The sequence below is a fragment of the Pelophylax lessonae genome (genome assembly GCF_965119305.1).
Source record: "Pelophylax lessonae genome assembly, chromosome: 1".
NCBI lineage: Eukaryota > Metazoa > Chordata > Amphibia > Anura > Ranidae > Pelophylax > Pelophylax lessonae.
This window is the reverse complement of record NC_138768.1, coordinates 577,018,867-577,040,745: the sequence shown is the minus strand read 5'-3', so window position 1 is coordinate 577,040,745 and position 21,879 is coordinate 577,018,867. Positions and strand designations below refer to the sequence as shown.

Here is a 21,879-nt window from a genome sequence, read left to right as displayed (position 1 = left end):
ACCTATCAGTGGCCATTAGTGCAGCCTAGCAGTGCCCATCAGTGCAGCCTATCAGTACAGTCTCATCAGGGCACATCAGTGAAGGAGAAAAATTACCTGTTTGAAAAATGTTATAACAAAATATGAAAACTTTGTTTTTGTTTTCAAAAATGTCCTTCTTTTTTTGTTAGTTTAGAAAAAATAAAACCCCAGTGATGATTGAACACCACCAAAAGAAATCTCTATTTGTGTGAAAAAAATGATAAAAATTTCATATGGGTACAGTGTAGCATGACAACGCAATTGTCATTCAAAAAGTAACAGCGCTGAAAGCTGAAAATGAACTTGGGCAGAAAGGGGGTTTAAGTGTCCAGTAAGCAAGTGGTTACATTTTATAAAAAATGCTGTGAAAAACCTCTTTTATGGGACTTTTACAAGGCAACCTAATATAGCAGAAAACTAATGCATATAAAAATGTAAATGTTTATTAAAAATTCTTAAAAAAAAAAAAAAAAAACTCACATCAGGCTTTATCATTAAAATCACTGGAAATTGGCAATCAAGGTTAACATGTTGTACATAATATCAGGGGCTGACTGGCAACTTTCAGCCTAGGGGGCAAGTACAAACGAGAGGCCCATGGTGTAGTGACTTGGCCCCCCCCCCCCTCCCACTCTCCTCTTCCCGACCTCCTCCTGACCTCCATTCCAGACTGAAGCTCTGCTCCAGGTTCTCTCTACTCACCGGCCGAATCCAGGTTCTTGACCTGGCCAGCAGGGGGCGGTTTGGGGGAGCTGGGACAGCTCGGTCGGGGCTAGCTAGGGGCTAGGGGAGGAGAGTCTCCAGTGGGGCATGGAACCGGCCTCTGCATAGACACAGTTTACACCATCCATGCTGGGGGGGGGGGGGGGGGGAGGCCTGCGCTCTGTCCTTGTCTTCATCCCGCAATCAGTAGGTCAGCGGTGGGGACTTTTCACTTTTCTTCACCTGGAATCCTTTAGGCATGTCTGTGGCCGAAGCAGTGCAGCCTTTTTACGGGGCATCAGAGCAGCCCGGGGGGCAATTTCCCCCCTGCCCCCTGACCCAGTCCTCCCCTGCATAATATCAGTGGTGATACCCTATATCAGGGATATGCAAACTGTGGCCCTCCAGATGTTGCAGAACTTTAAGTCCCATGAGGCATAGCAAGACTCTGACAGCCACAAGTATGATGCTCAGAGGCAGAGGCATGATGGGACTTGTAGTTTTGCAACAGTTGGAGGGCCACAGTTTGCATATCCCTGCCCTATACCATAAACAGCTGCACACTCCCCAAGGTAAGTGCGCTTCCTGAGGTAGATAACAGCTATGCATGGAATGGGTAATAAAAAATGTTATAACAATCAGAGACAACAAACATGAAAGTGATATGGTTTTGCACTGGCTTATAAACCCTAGGCTGCGTACTATGAAAAGATCATTAGGGTATGTGATAAAAATGTGAGTTCTCTGAGACCTATCACCTCTCTCTATGTTCCCAGTCTTTCTTTATTGTCTGCATGCATAAACAACTCATTTAATGAAAGCACTCTTGCTTCCAAGAAAATGAGAACTAGTAAATGAGAGAAAGTCCCGATAAGCCTGACATTTTATGGGGTTTCCCCGGGGAGATTTCTGGACTGCTGATCATATAAATATCCTCCCTCTGCTACCAATGTTAAACCGGCATTTCTTCTAGTCCAGGTAAACCTGTTCTACACAATGGCAAGAATACTCATCGCTGTCCTGGGCTCACTGCTCATTCTTCAGTGCGTGCAAGGTAAGTGGAGGAGTCAATATATTTTCTAGACTGGAAGGTTTACCCCCCTTAATGACCAGGCCATTTTTTGCGATACGGGATTGCGTTAAATTAACTGACAATTGCGTGGTCTTGCGACGCTGTACCCACATAAAATTGATTTCCCCCACAAATAGAGCTTTCTTTTGGTGGTATTTGATCACCTCTGCGGTTTTTATTTTTTGCGCCAAAAAGAGCAACAATTTTGAAAAAAGAAAAAAAAAACAACAATATTTTTTACTTTCTGCTATAAAACACAGCCATTAAAAAAATAAAAAAAAACAAATGTTTTCATCAGTTTAGGCTAATTTGTATTCTGCTGCATATTTTTGGTAAAAATAAGTGTATATTGATTGGTTTGTGCAAAAGTTGTGCAAAAAGTATACAAACTATGCAATATTTTTATAGCATATTTATTTATTTATTTTTTTCTGGTGACGATCAGCGATTTTTAGTGGGATTGCAACATTGTGGAGGACAAATCAGACATCTAAATGACGCTTTTGAAACTTTTTGGGGAAATTATTACACTGATCAGTGCTAAAAAAAAAAAAAATATACTGTCACTGCACTAATGACACTGGCAGGAAAAGAGTTAACATCAGGGGCAATCAAAGGGTTAAGTGTGTCCCTAGGGGGTGCTTGCTAACTTTGGGGGGGTTGCTCTGACTGGAGGAAGACAGATATTCGTGTTCCTGCCTAGCAGGAACACACGATTTCGGTCTTTCTCTCTCTGTTAGAACGGCAATCTGCCTTGTTTACATAGGTAGATCGCCATTCTGCCTCTCCCAAGAACGATTGCAGGTGGCCGGCGGATATAGTGTCCACTGGAGCCATTGATTGACATCCTAGCCAGCCAATTACGATGCGATTGCACCTCTGGAGGTGCGATCACACCATCTAGTGGCTATTGAACAAAATGACATACAGGTACAATGTTTCACGCAATAGAGCCACACTGCCGCAATATATACACGGCAGGCGGTCAGCAAGTGGTTAAGAAACGCTGGGGTTGATTTACTATAATTGGAGAGTGCAAAATCTAGTGCAGCTCTGCATAGAAACCAATCAGTTTCTAACTTCAGATTGTTCAATTAAGCTTTGACAAAAATCTGGAAGCTGATTGGTTCCTTTGCAGAGCTGCACCAGATTTTGCACTCTCAAGTTTTAGTAAGGGCATGTTCACAATGAACGCAGGTTTGAAATCAGCTAAACTCGCACGATTTCAAACCCGCATTTCAGTGCAAGTTTGGGGCGATTTGAATGACATCTGTGCGGGTTCATGCACAGATGTCTTTTGAAATGGCCCCCCGAACTCGCCAAAAGTAGTGCAAGGAACTACTTTTGGAAATCGGTGCGGTGCCGCAAAGTCTGCGTCGTACTGATTGGGACAATGCCGATGCGAACAGGGGCTTATTCGACCCCAAGGTGTGTGATTATTGACTGCACTTATTAAGATTGTCTAAATATGTAAAATATATATATATATATACACTCACATATATATACACACATATATATACACACACACTGTAGCTTAAATAATTACTATGCCTGAATTCCAGGACCAGGTCCTGAAAGAGAAAGCTATCCCTAGAAATGCTTTTTCTTGGTAATATCCAAGGTTTTAAGTGTTAACCAGCAAAATTAGAAAGAGTATCTTTCTATTTATCGTATATTAAGGTGAACCTTTGCTCAGATTATAGAAACTAATGTTTTTATATATTTTAAACGAACAGTAAATGCTCTTCAAAACAAGCACTAATTTACCATTGTATCTATAGGCATTGTGGATAAATTCAATGTTAAACCTCACAATATGGGGCACCCTTTAGCCCCTGTTAACATTGACTGCGGCTTTGAAATTGTGTGACTTCATCTGAAATTGCACCATTTTAAAAGTCACATCTCAGTGCGACTTCGGGTGCCACTTTGAAGACATCTGTGTGCCTTCATGCACACATGCCTATTGAAGTTGCACCCGAAATCGCGAAAAGTAGTTCATGTACTACTTTTTTTAAATATATGCGGCACTGCTTTGCACTGATTTGAACAGTGCTGGCAATAAGATGCATTTTGGTCTGTCAAATCGCATGACAAATCGCTCCAATGTGAACGGGGGCTTAGTCTCTTTGCACATGAGGCATTTAGCTTGTGTGTGTCCAATCCTATTGTTTTAGTGCACCCGGGAAGTACAAATGCAGTGTTGAGTCCCACTACCAGCTAAGCTCCAAACTCTCCCTCATTTGGAGGGGCTGTCCTTCTTTTGAGACCAAATCCTTCTGTCCCTCATGCAGCCTCAATGGTCTCTTATTGAGCGCTATATAAAAAGTTTTATTTTACTACCAAAAGCGTTTTTCTGCACAAAACTTTTGATAAAACCTCTATTACTGCATTTGCTATTTAAAAAAAAAAGTCAATATAAAGGAAAATAGAGGATACAAAAGCACTTGTGTGACTTAGTCAATCATTTTCTGTAGAATAGAATTTTGCAGTATGTGTAACCCAGGGCAATGGGGGCATACTGTTTGTAAAAAGGTGCCCCCTTTTGTCATTTCAGAATGTTTAGAGGTATGTGCCTGCAGCCTGTCAAATTCTAGCCCAGACTGACATATACTGTGGCTTTAAGGGCTGAAGGCTTCCTAATCGGTCATATGCATTCAGAGATGTATGCCCAGAATGCAGAATACCTGCGCTCTAAACCTGAGTACCATTTTCATGTGTACAACCCTGCCTGTCCACCTTTGTAACTTAAGGTGGGTGGTGAGGGGGCAGTAAACTGCAGCTCAGCCACTTATTTTTATAGCCCCCTGGCCATGGGGGTAAAAGAAACTCAATCAATTTTACTGAAGAGCAACAATTACAACTATTTTACAGTATAAAATCCCACATATAGCATGTCGATCTGAGGAATAAAGTGCTGCATTTTTGTTCAAGGCTGTATTTAGCCTTGTGGGTGTAAAAACAATAGAAAAGAAAGGCTTACATTTTTGCTAGTAATGAGTGTATAGTTTTATTTTTTTTAAGAGTCGTGACACCTTTCTGATGTTCCCTAGAGTAGGTAGAAAAGAAGTAATAGTGCCACCTATAGAAAATTTCCATTAGCACAATTAGAATATATACAACAAATTGTATATATATATATATATATATATATATATATACACATATATATATATATATATATATATATACACATATACATATATATATATATATATACACACACACATATATACATATATATATACACACACATATATACATATATATATACACACACATATATGTGTGTGTGTGTATATATATATGATAAATAAGTAATAAATAAAATAAACATACCACTACAACCACATAGTATAATTATAACAAGGGAGTCTAGAAAGTACATAAACGCTCCAACCTGTTAAAGTATACATACAGGCAAAACATTTTTTTTTAGCTCTGGATAAAGTGGTGAGCAGTTAGAGCAACTGGCAGGTTGTCAGCAGGAATAAAATTAAGGGTAAATCAAAAATGTTAGGTTGCCACCAGGACAGGAATAGAGGGTAAATCTTCTGAAGAGTATTCTTGTTTCTGTACTAACTGTCTAAGGGGCAGTTCACGCTATAGAAACACAGGCTGGATTCAATCCAGATTCTCTTTTGCGTGTGCATTTTCTATGTGTTTTTTTGGCACATTTTTGATGCGTTCCAGTGCATTTTTTTCCTCTCTTTTTTCTTCACCTTTAATAAGAAAATGTGTGTTCTAGTACATTTTTGGTGCATTTTTTGAAGTTTTTAGGTGTGTTCCGGTGCCTTTTTGATGCATTTTACCACTTTTTAGTACAGTTCAGTGAATAAAAAATGCAGCGTGTTGTACTTTTTTTTTTTGGAACTGGAACTGACTGCTCTGGTGTAAACGTTGCCATTGAATATCATATAACCTATGAACCATGCCTTTTTGATGCAGAAATAAAACACATTGGACTGCATGTGGTGTGAGGAATTCCTACAAATTGGAAACATATCCTCCAACTTCCAGTTGAGACCACAAGGCAGGAAGTGAGCTGAAATCTTAATGATGAGACACACACAACTAAAAAAAAAAAAAAAAAAAAAACGTATAATGCTTTTAGCTTTTCCCTACCATCAAAATTATTATTATAATATTATTATTATTATTATATAGGATTTATATAGTGCCAACAGTTTACACAGCGCTTTACAACTTGAGGATAGACAGTACAAATACAATACATTTTAATATAGTAGGAATCAGAGGGCCCTGCTCGTTAGAGCTTACAATCTAAGAAAATAAAAAAAAAAAAATTATCTGCAGTTATACTTTAAGTTACTGGTTTTGAACTGTTTGGGCAGTACTTGCTGTATATGTGGACACAGATGCAGTACACAGTTGGACCTTTAGTTAGCACTGAACACATATGAACATTTTATGTTCTATTCAGGTGCAAGTTAGGTGCAATAGCCCATATTGCACTATAGAAATTCAGTGAGCCAAGGCAAATTTGCTGCTCCTCAAACTTTCTTTTATCCCAGTGAAAATCAAAGCTACGAACAAGGGTGGCCAGTCTGTTACCAAATACTAATCAAACTGTGTGTAACAAGATTAGAAATGTTCTACTTATGTAGTTACGAATGGTTAAACTAAAATCCCACATAAGGTTAATTACAATTTAGATGAGAGTGTGACTGGTCTTTATTTTACCAACATACCGTAGTTATCTGTATATTATAGGAAATATATAGTGGCTTTGCATAGATTTTCTTCATTTATGCATTATGGTCATAACTACTTTATTTTTGTCAGGTATTAGTTGGCGTTTCAAGTTATTTTTCCCATTTGTCAGTCCGTTCTCATTTGCTTTACAGAACCCAATAGATCAGCTGCATACAGAACTCAATACATACAAAAGAGTGGCTCATCCCCTTCCATCCCTCCCATGCCTACTTGTTCAGACAGACTAAATGGAATTTCAGTTAGGCCCTGTTCATACCTGATCATTTTTCTGCTCGTAAAACGCTCATCTCTGAAGTCTCAAAACGCCCAACAAGCAAATCCTATTAATTTCAATGGCCCCTGTTCACATCTCAGAGTTTTGTCGCCTGAAGCAAAATGCCTGAATCTCGAAGAAGTAAATGAGCTTCTTTTTTGGCAGATTACCGGCGTTTTTTTAGAGGTTAATGCCTGCCTCAAAACACCTGCAAAAAACGCCTGAAAAACGTCTGGAAAAAGACTTGAAAAAATGTCTGAAAATGATGCGCTCAGGTGTGAAAGGAGCCTGAAGCTGGATACACACTATCCAACTTTTGTGGATAGATTTCCTTCAGATTTACCTTTTCTATGTAGTGCAAGGGCCTGCCAGATTGCATACAAATTGAAAGTGTTTAGGTTTGACCTCATATTATATGGTTTTGGTAAGTCTAAAGGAAAAAGTCTTCAGAAAATCTTATAGTGTGTATGGCCCTTTAGGCTACGTTCACTTCTATTTTTATAAGCGTTTTACAGGCATTTTTTCAGGCGTTATACGGGCATTTTTGTGCAGGCATTTTTAGGTTGACAAGTGACCAATGAAAAAAGATAAAAATGCCTGTAATCTGCCAAAAAAGAAGCTCATGTACTTTTTTGAGCGACGGGCATTTTGCTTAAGATGACAGATGTGAAAAGGATCCATTGAAATGAATAGGATTTGTCTTGTTGGGCGTTTTTAGATCTGAGGCTTAGAACAGAAAATCACCCGAAAACGCCTAGATGCGAACAGAACCTTAGAAAGAGGGAGAGAGAGATTCTAAAAGCAAGCAGCTTCTGCTAATTTAAAGCATCAGTTTAAAGCTAAAGTTTAGATATGATGTCTGTAGTATAATTACATTGGTCCAACTTAGCATCAGTTTAAAGCTAAAGTTTAGATATGATGTCTGTAGTATAACTACATTGGTCCAACTTAGTCCAATGTAAGTATGCATATCTCATAGGTGACTGATGCCTGTGGAATCTGCCAATTACTGTAGTAGTCACTACTACTACAGTGATAGCAGCAGTTTTTCATGTCCAGTGCCAAAAAGCTACTCATCTCTTAATAACCACATGGGGTCGCTTGCTTATTGCTGCTGCCAATCACCAGAATTTCTTATATTATTTTCAATAAATATAAGGTGTTCTCTGATTGAAGAAGTGGAGACTGTGGCCACCCCCCCTTCCCCACCCCCAACTCATCCAATCGGAGAATACCTTGTTTTAATTGAAAAAAATACAAGGTTTTCTCTAAAGTGTGGCAGTGCCAAGTTGGTGACCCCCTGTGATTACTGTGGAAGGTAGGTTTATGCACTGGACCTGGGAGACTGTTGTCTTATCACTGTAGTAGTGGTGATAACTAAGTAATTTGCAGAAATGCAGGGATCCGTCACATTGGATATATGCATACTTACAAGCAGGACCAATGTAACTAGGCAATAAAAATCAAACCTCAATGTCAGCTTTAAAAACTCAGTAACTTAAGAACAAAATAATTTACCTCTAATACATGTTTTTTCTACATATTATGTATTTAATGCTGGATAATTCTCTCTTTTCTAGGAATGTCACCACTAGGGAGAAGACGCTGCAATTGCATTGGACGCCTTTACAAATCTGTTGATATCAAGCAAATAAGAAAATTTGAGGTGTTTCCAGAAAGTTCCAGATGTGAGAAGATGGAAGTTGTGTAAGTTATTATTGGTTTTGAAGAATTTGGATTTAATGCAAGGGTTATACATGCAATATTTTTGTTCAAGGCTAAGAATAGGCAGAAAAGAAGACCATGCAAATCCATCACATTATGGGGTTGATTTACTAAAAATCTGGTTTCCGAAGCCAAGGATGTTTCCACATAACCTTTCAAATATACACTTACTGTATTACCCTCATCTGTCCTTTCTGTCACATTATATCTATAGATGAATGCCCTGAAATAATGGCTTGTTCTTACTGTGGTCATGGTTTTTGACAAAGAACTGGCCGGAAGGTTCAGAACTCTTACAGAGACACTGACTGGTTGGCTCTACCTGGGCATTATCCAAGCTATTTTTTGGCTTAGATTACATGAAAAGATGCCAACACCTAGCCTTCTGACTTCTTTCTGAGCTTCCTTTGCATTCTCATTGACTTGTATGTAGAGTCAAAACTTTTTTCTTTCACCCTCTCTATTTATCTTGGGTACCATTATTTAAAATACAGAAAATTATAGCAAATCCAAAAATTATGTTTGCACACATTTATTTTTCCCCAGGTATTGGCGGAGATTAGGTTGTAGACAGTTCTGTTATCATATAGTATACTTTAAGGCTTAACTGCTGTACCCAACTGCTTGCAGCTTTGGCGCATTTGCCTCTACTTCCATGCTGCCACTTAATTTAAGGCATTTACTTCCATTCTGCCAGAACATAATTGAGGGCAAGGATTCTTTATCTTCCCTAACTTTACTCAACAGCTTTGTTTCACAAAGTTACAAAAGATATTTACAGGTACAGTCCATGTACATGCTACAGTGTTCTTCCACATAACCGGGTATGTTTATTCCATGAGAAAGGTACTTTTTGTGACACATCTTTAAGACACACCATTTATGTGCATTAGATTCCTAATTAGGGCTGTCATCAGACGGTGCTACATAGTCATAGTCCATACTGAGCCATGGCTACAGCTGTGTTCAAAGGCCTAACATTCTGCTTTAAGGTTCCCTCTGGGAAAGTGAGCGCCCTCTTCTTTCAACATATTTCTTCGCTCCAACTAGCCCCTTTCCTCACCTGGGCAGAACAACCCAACAAAAACTAAGTAACTCCTTGTTACAGACCAGCTTTAGAGTATAATAGCAAATTCGGGTTTTAATATAGATATGGACATTGGCCACGCCAGTTTCTTTTTTTTTTTTTTTTTTTATTAACACACCTTATGATTCCTTATATTATGCTATCTATGTCCCATTAACTGGGAGACAAATGAAAAATTGAAGAAATTTATACATGAATGTTTATGCCATTATATTAGACCTGTACCAGCATATAAAGACAATTGATCATTACGTCTTTTCATTTGCAGTGCAAAACTGAAGAATGGAGAAGAAAAATGTCTGAATCCTAACTCAAAACTGGTAAAATTGGTCCTTACAAGGGAAAGTACTCGGTAAGCACAGTGATGAAGAAATAGTAACCCAGCATGTGAAATACTTTCTAAGTAATAAATAAATACTCACTGTATGTACTATATGGTGTGTACATTACGCATTTCCACTGAATGGCATTTTTTTTTATGTATTTAAAGTGGTTGTAAACTCTTACATATACCTAGTGAAGCGGCTGGCCTCAGGTAATACACAGAGATGAAACAAGTCCTCGTACATACGTTGCACCTGTTTATCTGCAGTTGTGTCTTCTCTTCTCTAAATCAGTTCAAAGTGCTGCATTTATGAAAGTTGTCTGAGAGTTAAAAAAAAAAAAAAAAAAAGGGGCAGAGAACTGAAATTACACATTGCAGAGCTCAGTGAGAAGAGTTCTGAGAGATGATTGGAGGGAAGAGATACACCCCCTTTCACACAGCACACAGCAATATTACTAAGGCTGTCAATCTGCTCGAGTTCCTTGCGTCCCTTTTTTCTCTTGAGGGTCAGGAAAACCTGTGCGAAGTGACTCATGCAGATATCAGAGAAACAAAGCAGCAGACAGAATTGACATCTAGCGGAATATTTACTAAAATTAGAACACTCAGATTCTGGTGAAGCGGTGTATTGTAGCCAATCAGCTTCTAACTTCAACTTGTTCAATTAAGCTTTGGCAATTAAACCTGGAAGCTAATAACACCAGATTTTTTCACTCTCCAGTTTAGTAAATAACCCCCTTTTTGCTCTTAATTGAGTACGCACTATAGAGGCATATGCTTTGTTCATATTTAATGTCTGAAGTTTACAACCACTTTAATGTCATTATTTATATAATGCTGAAACATCAAGCAGTGTTTTATAAAGTATGCAAGAACCCCACCAATTATTTTCCTATATACTTTTTATTTTTAAAGGGAGTAAAAATAAATGCTTAGCAAGAAAATAATGATTAGTTTTAACCTTATAATGGAATAGATGATTGGTATCTAATTGGACACTTTTATAAAGCTACACATTGCATGTCTTTTTCATGACATAATAATAAAGATAATCCTTAAATAGCTCAAATGGCTAAAAATGACTAACACAATTTAAAGGGATGTCTGAAAGGGGGGGGGGGGGCTTTCCCCACAAACAAGGAACAATGTGCCGTACTCTACAGTCCAAATTTAGCAATGCCTGGAAAACACATTTTGAGACTGTATTTTCTGTTCCCTTGTCCACTTTGCTAAAATATGTGACCACACATTATGATGTTATCAGCATGACATTTCCCTAAAAATGCAAAAATATAGCCTGTATGGGCAAATTAATATCTCAGTATAAATGGAAACTTCAAAGGGATTATCAACCACAAAGCTGCTTTGACTAAAGTGTTTAAATATATATTTACAACTCTATCGGTTTACATTCACACTTCTCTATCTAATCACTTAAGTGATTTCATTGCACAATCCTTTTACAGGAAATCCCTACACCTCAAGTTTTGACACATAGCACTTAAAGTAGAGCTAAAAGCCAAACGTTTCCGATAGAATAAGGAAGATTCATAACTCCATCTGTGTAGATACCATCAATATCCTATGGGGAGATTTCCCTCCACGGCTTGCCCAAAAGCCATAACAGGAAGTGGGAGTAAATCTCTCCAAAGTGAGGAAATCCCAGGGTGTCACCAGAACCCAAAAAGAAGATTTCCCTTTTATTTCTTTTCTTGTAACAACCCAACATTTGGGATTTTCTTACACTCTCATTGATAGCAGTAAAGAGGACACATATGGCACTTTTCCACTGCAAGTACCGGCTCGGCTCCACTTGGCACTGCTTGGTCCTGCTCGGCTCATTTTGCTTTTCCACTAAAGTAGTAAGTGGGTGGGATTACAACGATTCTCTGACCAATCAGTGGCTAGTATTGACAAACAATCAAGGCTGCATGCAAAGGATTGTGGGATATGGTATAGGTACGGCCCGCTTGGAACCTCAACCGAGGTGGTACTGTTTAACCACTTTAGCCCCAGCCCTATTTCGGACACTTTTTGTTCACAAGTTAAAACCAGTATTTTTTCCTAGAAAACTACTTAGAACCCCCAAACATTATATATATTTTTTTAGCAAAGACTCTGGAGAATAAAATGTCGGTCATTGCAAAATTTTTTGTCACGCGGTATTTGCGCAGCGGTCTTTAAAACGCCATTTTTTTGGAAAAAATTTGAAAAATCACATTTCACTGCATTTAAAAAATACTAAACAGTAAAGTTAGCCCATTTTTTTGTATATTGTGAAAGATGATGTCACGCCGAGTAAATAGATACCAAACATGTTACGGTTTAAAATTGCGCCCCCCCGTGGGATGGCGACAAACTACGGTCAATAGAGATCTCAATCTGCGACGCTTTAAATTTATTTAACGGTTACCAGTTTAGAGTTAGTGTGTAGCTCTTTTTTTTTAATTATTGCCCACGCTCTGGCGATCGCGGCGATACCTCACATGTGTGGTTTGAACAGCGATTTCATTTGCGGCTCGACTTGCGTATACGTTTTTTTTTGTGCGCGAGCTAACGGTGACGGGGACGGCTAAATTTTTTTTTTTTTTTTTTTCCTATTTATTTTTTCTTTTTTTTTAAACTTTATTACAGGTTTTTAAAAAAAAAAAAAAATCTGATCACTTTTATTGCTGTCACAAGCAATGTAAACATCCCTGGTGACAGCAATATGTCGTGACAGGTACACTTTATGGAGGGATCGAGGGTCTAAAAGACCCTAGACCCCTCCACTACACTTCCCTGTATGCAAAACGCCGAAAACGGCATTTTTGCATACAGCCGTTTTTCAAATCTGCCGCCTTTTGCAGCACAGTAACCCGGAAGTGACGTCATGGACGCCGCCTCCGGGTTACGTCATCGGAGACCCGATCGATGCCGTTTCCGGCATTCATCGGGACTCCATCCAGCCGGCGGACGTGCCGGCTGGGTGCTCGGGGCTCCCGGTGGGACGGTAGCCCCGAGCAAAGCCGCGGAAGGCGGCGGGAGGGGGGGGACGTCCCCTCCCGCCCCCCCCCGGGTAACGATCGAGCGGCTCCCGAGCCGCATCGATCGTTACCGACGGAAAGCCGACCGTCGGCTTCAAACAACGGTACCGGGATGATGCCTCTAGCTAGAGGCATCATCCCGGTATAACCACTCAAAGTCAGCCGACGTAGAGGTTACGTGACTGGTAGTAAAGTGGTTAAGCGAGCCATACCGAGCCGTACCATGTAGTGGAAAAGCGCCGCTGTACCAAACCGTACCAAACCGTTCTAACACGTACCATGCAGTACCATGCAGTGGAAACGCGCCAATAGAGAGGGTGGATCTCCCTAATGGGTGCACAGACAGCAATACAGACTGGCCAGATGTTCTACACTCTCTCCACTCTATCCAAAACTAAAAAAATTAAAATGAAAAAAAACCTTTTGCCTTTAGTTATACTTTAAGTGGCTCCCTCAACAACTTGGCTTTTATTACAGGGATTTTTTAGCAACTAAATACCAATATGTTATTTTTCAAATACAAATAACACAAAAGAGAAAGACTACCTAAACAAAGCTCAAAAAATAAAGTATCATATGTGAAAAGAGGTATTCACTAATATAACCCAGTTCCAAGCCCAAAATAAACCCCTAAATTTAACTCTAAGCCTCACTCTAACTACTACTATTTTTAAAGTCTAAGTCCACCCTAACACTAAAATCCCTGCATCTATAGACATCCACAATCTAACACTAACCAATCTAGCGCTGTAAAGAAGAAATCAGTATTTATACATTTTTTGAAGCCGACCTGACTCGATCACTGTCAGCTGCGGCTTTGCTGTGGAGGCGGGTGCAGAGGACACATCCAACAATGGAAGCCGCATAGTTACTCGATGAGTGACGTCACTTCCCATTAATTTCACAGCCTTTGTCGGCTGTGTCCTCTGCAGAGCTTCCGCCGTTGGAAACCGGATCGGATTGTCTTAAAAAAAGGTATGTATACTGATTTCTTCTTTACAGGACTAGATAGGTTAGTGTTAGATCATTGATGTCTATAGATGCAGGGATTTTAGTTTTAGGGTGGACTTACACTTTAAGTATTAACATCACAAAAGCTCTAATCCTAACCCCCAAGCATACTGCTAAACAGAACCCTTAACCCAAACTAAAGCTAATCTTTAAAGTGTCTAAACCCAAGAACAAAAAGATAATATATTGCAGTTTACCAGACTTTAGATATGGTGGATAGCTGCATTCATTTTTTAAATGTATTTTACCCTGGCGATCCAAATATTTACATACTTCCGTTCCTAGGTGATAAAACTCACTAAGTACTGGTTCACACCAGAATGCAGTGCAGAAAACCTGCATTCTGCGCACGTTTCCCACAGCATGTTCAAAACCAACAGCCTTTACATCTGCTACAGATGTCAATACATTCCTAATAACACCCCAAATGCAGATCGCAAGAGCAATGCGTTTGCCTGTACCAGATCATTGGGTACCAAAGTACCATGCGATCCAGTTGCAGTGCCTTTTTAAAAGTAGTACTACATGTGGTGCAATGCAGTGAAATTTTAGCCACTTCAAATGAATGGGCTAAAAATCGAAACGTGCTGAGATTGCACAGGAATGTGGACCACATTCCTTTGTGATTCTATTGTGAACTGGGGCTAAAAACTGTATCTTTAAAGTAGCAACTCCATAACAAAAGAGAAGGTGTACTGTAGTTTACAGAGAAGACCAGAGAATGCACAGTACAGCAAAAAAAATAAAAAATAAAAGCAACTGCTCACTAAACTTTTTCAGCACGGATAGCAATATGTATGTATGTAAACAAAGTGCAACAGTTTTTCCTCTTGTACTGTGAATTTCTTTTGGAGCGGAGACCAGCTCAATCTTGTGTTAGCACCTTGCAGTCTGTTGAGTAAAGCCTACTACATAGTAGTTTTTTTTCATTCCACCCAGCAGGGCTGAAGGAAAAAAAAAAAATCTGACCATTTAGGAGAAGCTGCTATACTAACTATCTAACGTTAGTACAGTGATCTCCCCTGCTCTGCTATCGTGTTCTGACAGGGGGGCTCCCCCGCCGGAACACTCCGGTCAGTGCTCTCAGCTATTGGCTGAAAGTGCTGACCTGAAGCCGATTGGCAGACATTATCTCGTTATGCCCTTTCAACAGAAGCCAGCCATTTGGCCAGCTTCTGTTGGACTGTCTGCAGTACACACGGGCTGAATGTCGGCCGTTTTCTATTGAACAGCCCGCTGCTGCCCAACATTCAGCCTGTGTGAACGGGGGTTGGATTAACGTATAGGGATATATTTAGGTTAAAGTGTATTTAAACCCTAGCAATGAGCGTCTCTTGTCTGCTACCTATCCAGTAAGAAATTTATCTGAATCCAACATCTGTATTTCGCCAAAACTTTTATACTGTCTAAATTTAGGCCCAAGTGTGGCAGATTCAGAGCCCTTTGACACTGAGGAGCTTTTCAATCACTTTGGTGCTAAAAGTGTGTGAAAAGCTCACGAAAACATATTCCTATTAAAATCAACGAATGCTTCAACCCAGTGTGCACTGGGGCCGAAAAAAAATCCTGCAAGCAGCATCTTTGAAGCATGGTTGGAGCGCTAAAGAAATCGCCTCAGAAATGCTCCTCTCCATTGAAATGAATGGGAAGGCCTGAAAAGCGCTTCAAAATGGTTGAAGTCGTTTTTGAGTCACGTGGCCTTTAAAAAAAGTGCACCACTAGCGCCTGAAAAGCACTGCAAAAAGGGCTGCAAAAGCGCTGCAAAAGCGCTCGGCATTTTATGGGCAGTTTTCCAGCGCCTGAGTGTGAAAGGGCTCTTAGATTTCACTCTGCTCATTCATATTTGAATAATAACTACCTAAAAAAAAAAACATGTGAAAATTTACATTTCAAAATACGATTAACTCTTAATCTGTTCTTGTTGCAGGTCTGGTAAAGCATCTGGAAAATAAGCAGAGAAAAAGGACTGAGAATGACCAGTATAACTTCTACAACTAATAATGCTTTGAACAGAATAGCAATGATCAATAGATATAGTTGGGGGGATCTATTGAGAAAGACATAGACAAAAGCAGGTTCTTGTCCGCAGGAATCCGTCCTCTTTATGTAGGGATTTGCTGTAGTTTGGATTGCTTGCAGCCTTCGTAATTCTGGATAGTTTTGGTAGTTTTTCACACATCTATGTGTACTATATCATTATGCTTGCTACAATTTGTTTCTGACATGCATGTGTAAGAACAGGTCAGGGGACACATTTAGTGTAGGTGCAGTGCTAATTCTGCCAACAAGAGGAGAAATATATATATATACACACACACACACACACACACACATCAAACCATAGCAAACCATATTCAAAATCATATCACTCTGCTCCTCTTCTTTACTGCCTATGTGTTTTTATTGGTAAATTTCCCCCAGAATGTAATGAATTATTAAACAAAACCCTAACAAGCTATACCTTGTGATAATCATAATAAAAGCACCCAGCATATTAAAAGATTTAATATGTAGTACATTTTTTATGATTAGCAATTTAATATGTAATACATTTTTTTTATGATTGGCAACAAACATATCACTTTGTTTACTATGTATGGGTGAACTTGGAAAGAAAAGGGAAACCCTTATTTTTATTATTTATTCAGGTAGTAATTTATTAAAAAGAGCAGCTAACAAGAAAACTATTTATTTTTTCATCATTTTATACATTTTTTTTTTAAAACAATTACAATTTATGATGAATGGATCAGTCAGTTATAGAATTCAGTCAGTTATAGAATACCAATCTATTTTTTATTACCCAAACCTTACTCTACTACATATTGGTCGATACAAGCGCAAGGGAATATAGCGTTAAGGCCCGTACACACGTAGCGATTGTCGGCCGTAAATATTCGGCCAACGTCCGATCGGCCGATTGTCGGCTTGTTAGTATGATGCTTCCGACAACCGACTGCGACTTTTCAGCCGAACAAAATCTGGTGTGCAGGCTTTAAAATTTTTGTTGGCCAACACCAGAACGGCCGATTGTTCGTCAGTCAGTACAGAATTCGGCCGACAAACAGCAGATTTGCAAGACTGGGCATGCTCAGAGAAGAAAAAACACATGGAAAGTTAACCATCACATGACATCACTTCTGCAGTCGGCTGTTGTTGGCCGACAAAATTCGTGTGCAGTCTTTAGCACTTTTCAACCGACAGGACAGCCCTGGACAAAAGACGGCCGATCGTTCGGCCGACAATCGCTACGTGTGTACGGGGCTTTAGAGTTGCTGTATGGGTGGTGTATGTGTAGATAAGTTGAGATCATAGTATGATAAATGAATAAATCTTAGCCTAGGGCTAGGCTAACTGGTATGATCAAAATAAGGGTCATAAAACTATTACAACTTACTGGCTTCCTATGTATAGATTGCTATAGTTAACTAACTCTACAAATGAAATGAAGGCCTTTATTTTTGCACTGTCAAACACAACTTTTTTATTGTGTGAGACCAACCAAGCGATGGACTATTAAAAAACAATAAGAATACCTGTTTGCATAATAAACACATTCAATGCATCTGTTATCAATGTATCCTCAATATGCACAGAATTAGGATTCATGCCAGCAGAGACTGCCTAGGTCTGTGCTTCACTTCCCTCCCCCTGCAGACTCCAGTGCTATGCTTACCCCCAGTATTCACAGGGGGACACAACTTCTGCTGTTCAGACCTGCTCTGCCTCCAAACTCCTGCCCTGCTGCTCCAACATGCTGTAGCCTTTTGGTGGTAAGGGGGGACTCTGATGGGCACCCTGATTTATAGGGGGCTCTGATGGAGATCCTGATGTAAGTGGGGTCTCTGATGGAGACCCTAATGAAGGGGGGATGTCAAATGGGGGCCCTGATGTAGGGGAGGACTGTGATGAGGACCCTGGTGTAAGGGGGGCTCTGATGGTGAACCTGATTCCGAGAGAGAGTCTGATGGCGACACTGATGTAAGGGGGACTATGGTAGGGACCCTGGTGTGAGGGGGACTCTAATGGGACCCTGATGTAAGTAGTGACTCTGATGGGGACCCTAATTTAAGGAGGCACTCTGATGAGGGGAGACTCTAATGAGTACTTTGACGTAGTAAGGGAAGGTATGATGGATACCCTAATGTAAAGGAGAATTCTGATGTAAGGGAGGGGGTACTCTGATGGGGACCCTTATTTAAGGAGGCACTCTGATGAGGGGAGGCTCTAATGAGTACTTTGACGTAGTAAGGGGAGGTATGATGGAGACCCTAATGTAAGGGAGAACTCTGATGTAAGGGGGGGTACTCTGATGGGGACCCTAATGTAATGATTTTTGCCCATTTGAGCAGTAAAAATAAGTTAGTTAGTTCTAATGATGTATGCCCCATCTCTGGCTAATGCAGTGTTTGCTATATATCTTACCTTTACTCAGGCAACAGTCTCCTGTCGACACTGAATGCAGTACACTCAATACATTATATTACACAAAAGGCAGCATTATATACCTAATAAACAACAAAAAAAATGAATTGTCTTATTTTTTTTATTACTTTATCAACACCCTGTATGTTCTAGGTTGGGTTTTGGGTTACCAAAGCTCGTGAATTTATGGCTGGCACAGGAACCTGCAATTACTATTTTTGTATAGGAGATTATTGGTTATTTATTACGCAAGGTTTGCAGAAGAAATGTTCCTATAATCACATGCTGCCTTTTGTGTCACACATTGAGTTGTATTTTTTGATTGGGTAGCTGCTATTTGACAAAGTGATGAGAGCGCAGTGTTTTGCACATACACTCAGTACACTGATCACTGTGGGTCACTTGTACCCTCTCTATTCATATAACCCTGTATTCTTTTCAATAAATGCAAAACAATCTATGATTGGAAGTGGTGCAGATGAATGCCATGATCTCTCCTCCTCCAATCACAGAATACCTTGCATTAAAGTATAAGTAAAAGCAAACGTTTTTCTGTAATTTTGGATAGAGTTTTTTATTACTATCTGTGCCTTGTTGGGGAGATTTGCCCTCTCTATTTGTCCTATTTACCATTATCATTGAAAGTGAAAATAGATCCCAAATGTTGGATTTTCCCCAGAAAAGTAATATATGGGAAATCTTCCAATAAGGACACTAGTTCTGGTAACCTGGGGGTCCCTAAGGAGTTCCCTAAATTTGCAGGGATTTCTTCTCACTTCCTGTTTTGCTATGGGACAGGAAATGAAGGGAAATCTCCACAATAGGACAAAGATTGCAAAAAAAAAAAAAAAATCTCACAGAGGTTACAACCCTCCCTTGCTATATCCAAAAATGAAAAAAAAAATATATATATAGTTCTACTAGCGAAAAGAATACACAGTTTTTATCAATGGAGCGAGTGACCCACATTGATTAGTATACTGAGTGCACTGCAGTCAGAACTACAAATCCCAGCACCAGATGTTCCCCATTGACAGGAGATTGCAAGCTGAAAAAGGAACATATGTACCAAATGCTGCAGCAGCCAGAGATGGGGCATGCCTCATTGCAGGTAACTTATTTTTTTGCTGGGAAAATGGCCCAAATTATTTTTAGTCCTACTTCTGCTTTACAGGTCCAGTATCAAGCATTTTACAGGAAAAAGAAACTTCTCTGTACGCAACCCAATACTCACAAAAGACTGGTGATGTGTATTATACTATTGCATAGCCGTATATGACTCAGCTCAGGGAAAGTCCAACTGAGGGACAACTAGTTGTGTAACGCTCACGGCTAAGAATGTGAACACTAGATGTTCATAGTTCATACGCCCTATGTAGGAGTTGCACTCAAATCATTATAAAATGAATAGTCAAAGGCATGTGTGCAGCTTTTATTCTAATTAGCTTTTTAAACATCACTGCCAAATTGTACACTGAGATTGTACATTCATGAGTATTATTGCTTTACTGTATGATGACATTGAGCATATTAGGAGCCTGTTAGCTCAATACCAAAGTGATGCATCCTAAGAGTATTATTATTTTTTTACATTTCATTTTTATTGAAAATAGAACAGTATGAAGTGTCTATCCAATTATCCATGTGTTGTAGGCAGATCATTAGCTATGCATATGGCTTTGTTGTGTATGCTGCCTGCTTGACGTTGTTATAATTGATTTAAAATGATTTTTGTTTACTATAAAAAGAATGGAAAATAAAGATGAGGTTTATTAAGCTACATCTGCTGATTCAAATTTTTCCTGATGTATCAGATGCATTACTTTCCTTCATTATCATCAGTACCATTTATTTCCTGCACAAAACTCTTAAAAGCATAACTGTAATAAATTGTATCAAAACTTTATCCAAACAACAATGGAGCAAGTGCCCTCAAAAGTAACCTTTAGTACCGGTTCACACATATGCAATGTCAGACATCCCATGTGATTCGCAGCGCACTGCTCTGAAAATCACATGCAATGTCTGTGCGTTGCAAATTCAGCCATACAGAATGTATGGCTGAATTCGCACCGCATACGGGCCAGGAAAGTCGCAAAGTTTTTTTGGTCAGCACCAGAATTGGATTGCATGGGTGTTCACACCTATGCACTCCGATTCATGTCCGAACTGACAGTTCACACTGCGATATGCGAACTGATCTGAGGGTGTCGTTAACTTTGTATTGACATCCCCAACTATTCGCTTATGGCAGTGTGAACTGCCTGCGAGTCGGGTTGGGATGCAGTGGTTCGCAGGGTTCCCGCAACGCATACGTGTGAACTGGCACTAATGAGAAATGTGCAGGCTGTCATTTTTAATTCTATTTCTGATCACTATAAATCACAATTTTCAAATATACAAATATTAAAAGAATTGCATATGATGCTAAATGCAATACATGTATGAACAAGGACATCACATATTATGACAAAACACAACTAGTTATTAAAAAACATATTGCAACAATTTACACACGCTAATGCTCATACCTTTTCTACTTATTTTGCAGACTGCTGCTGGGTACTGCTGGTGCGGTTACTGCTGGTCTGGTTACTGCTGGCGGATACTGCTGGCAGTTACTGCTGGCGGGTACTGTGGGCAGTTACTGCTGGCGGTTACTGCTGGTGGGTAATGCTGGCGGTTACTGCTGGTGGGTACTACTGGCAGGTAGTGCTGGCAGGTACTGCTGGCGGTTACTGCTGGTGGGTAATGCTGGTGGGTAATGCTTGCGGTTACTGCTGGCGGGTAATGCTGGTGGGTACTGCTGGCAGGTAGTGTTAGTGGGTAATGCTGGCTGTTACTGCTGGCGGTTACTGCTGGCTGGTAATGCTGGCTGGTAATGCTGGTGGGTAATGCTGGTGGGTAATGCTGGTGGGTAATGCTGGTGGGTACTGCTGGCAGGTAGTGTTAGTGGGTAATTCTGGCGGCTACTGCTGGCGGCTACTGCTGGCGGCTACTGCTGGCGGCTACTGCTGGTGGTTACTGCTGGCTGGTAATGCTGGTGGTTACTGCTGGTGGGTAATGCTGGTGGGTAATGCTGGTGGTGTAGTGGAAATTAATGGAGCTTGGAGCATAGAAATTTGCTCGGTGCGCTAAAAACTTCGCTGCACTGAAAAGCGCACTTGTGGATATTAATACGCGCCAAGCGCCATTAATCCCTTGTACTGAACAGTACAATGTACAGCTCTTTTTTATTGGGTTATCCCAGTGCGCTTGGTGACAAAGAAAGGAACAGACCCACGCTGTGTCAATTCGATGCCAACTGAAGGTTCCCTGCCGTAGAGTAGAGCCCAGGTTTATTTATAGCCATAGAACAAAAGGGGGTTACAGGGGAGTGGCTTCAACACCACCAATCACAGACATGTATACTTTCAAAAGTACAATAGGAAAGGAGAGTACATGTTTATGGAATAACACGGCCGTGTGCAGAGACTTTAACTGCCAGGTGAA

General features: G+C 40.0%; 1 protein-coding gene across 1 annotated transcript; it reads left to right on the top strand.

Annotated features, from left to right (window-relative positions):
• The first annotated feature begins 1,680 nt into the window (after positions 1–1,680).
• Positions 1,681–16,229, top strand: LOC309559368 (C-X-C motif chemokine 11-6-like). The gene is made up of 4 exons (XM_082262625.1): positions 1,681–1,777; positions 8,369–8,495; positions 9,869–9,952; positions 15,890–16,229. Exons 1-4 carry the CDS (start codon positions 1,720–1,722, stop codon positions 15,912–15,914), a joined length of 294 nt encoding a protein of 97 aa, XP_082118751.1. The 5' UTR covers positions 1,681–1,719; the 3' UTR covers positions 15,915–16,229.
• Positions 16,230–21,879: the final 5,650 nt, after the last annotated feature.

Excerpts from the sequence above, each read along its gene's own strand:
- LOC309559368 (XM_082262625.1), top strand. The coding sequence starts at position 1,720 with ATGGCAAGAATACTCATCGCTGTCCTGGGCTCACTGCTCATTCTTCAG. Across the intron at positions 8,496-9,868 it reads TGTGAGAAGATGGAAGTTGT|TGCAAAACTGAAGAATGGAG; the intron begins GTAAGTTATTAT and ends TTTCATTTGCAG. Across the intron at positions 9,953-15,889 it reads CTTACAAGGGAAAGTACTCG|GTCTGGTAAAGCATCTGGAA; the intron begins GTAAGCACAGTG and ends TTCTTGTTGCAG.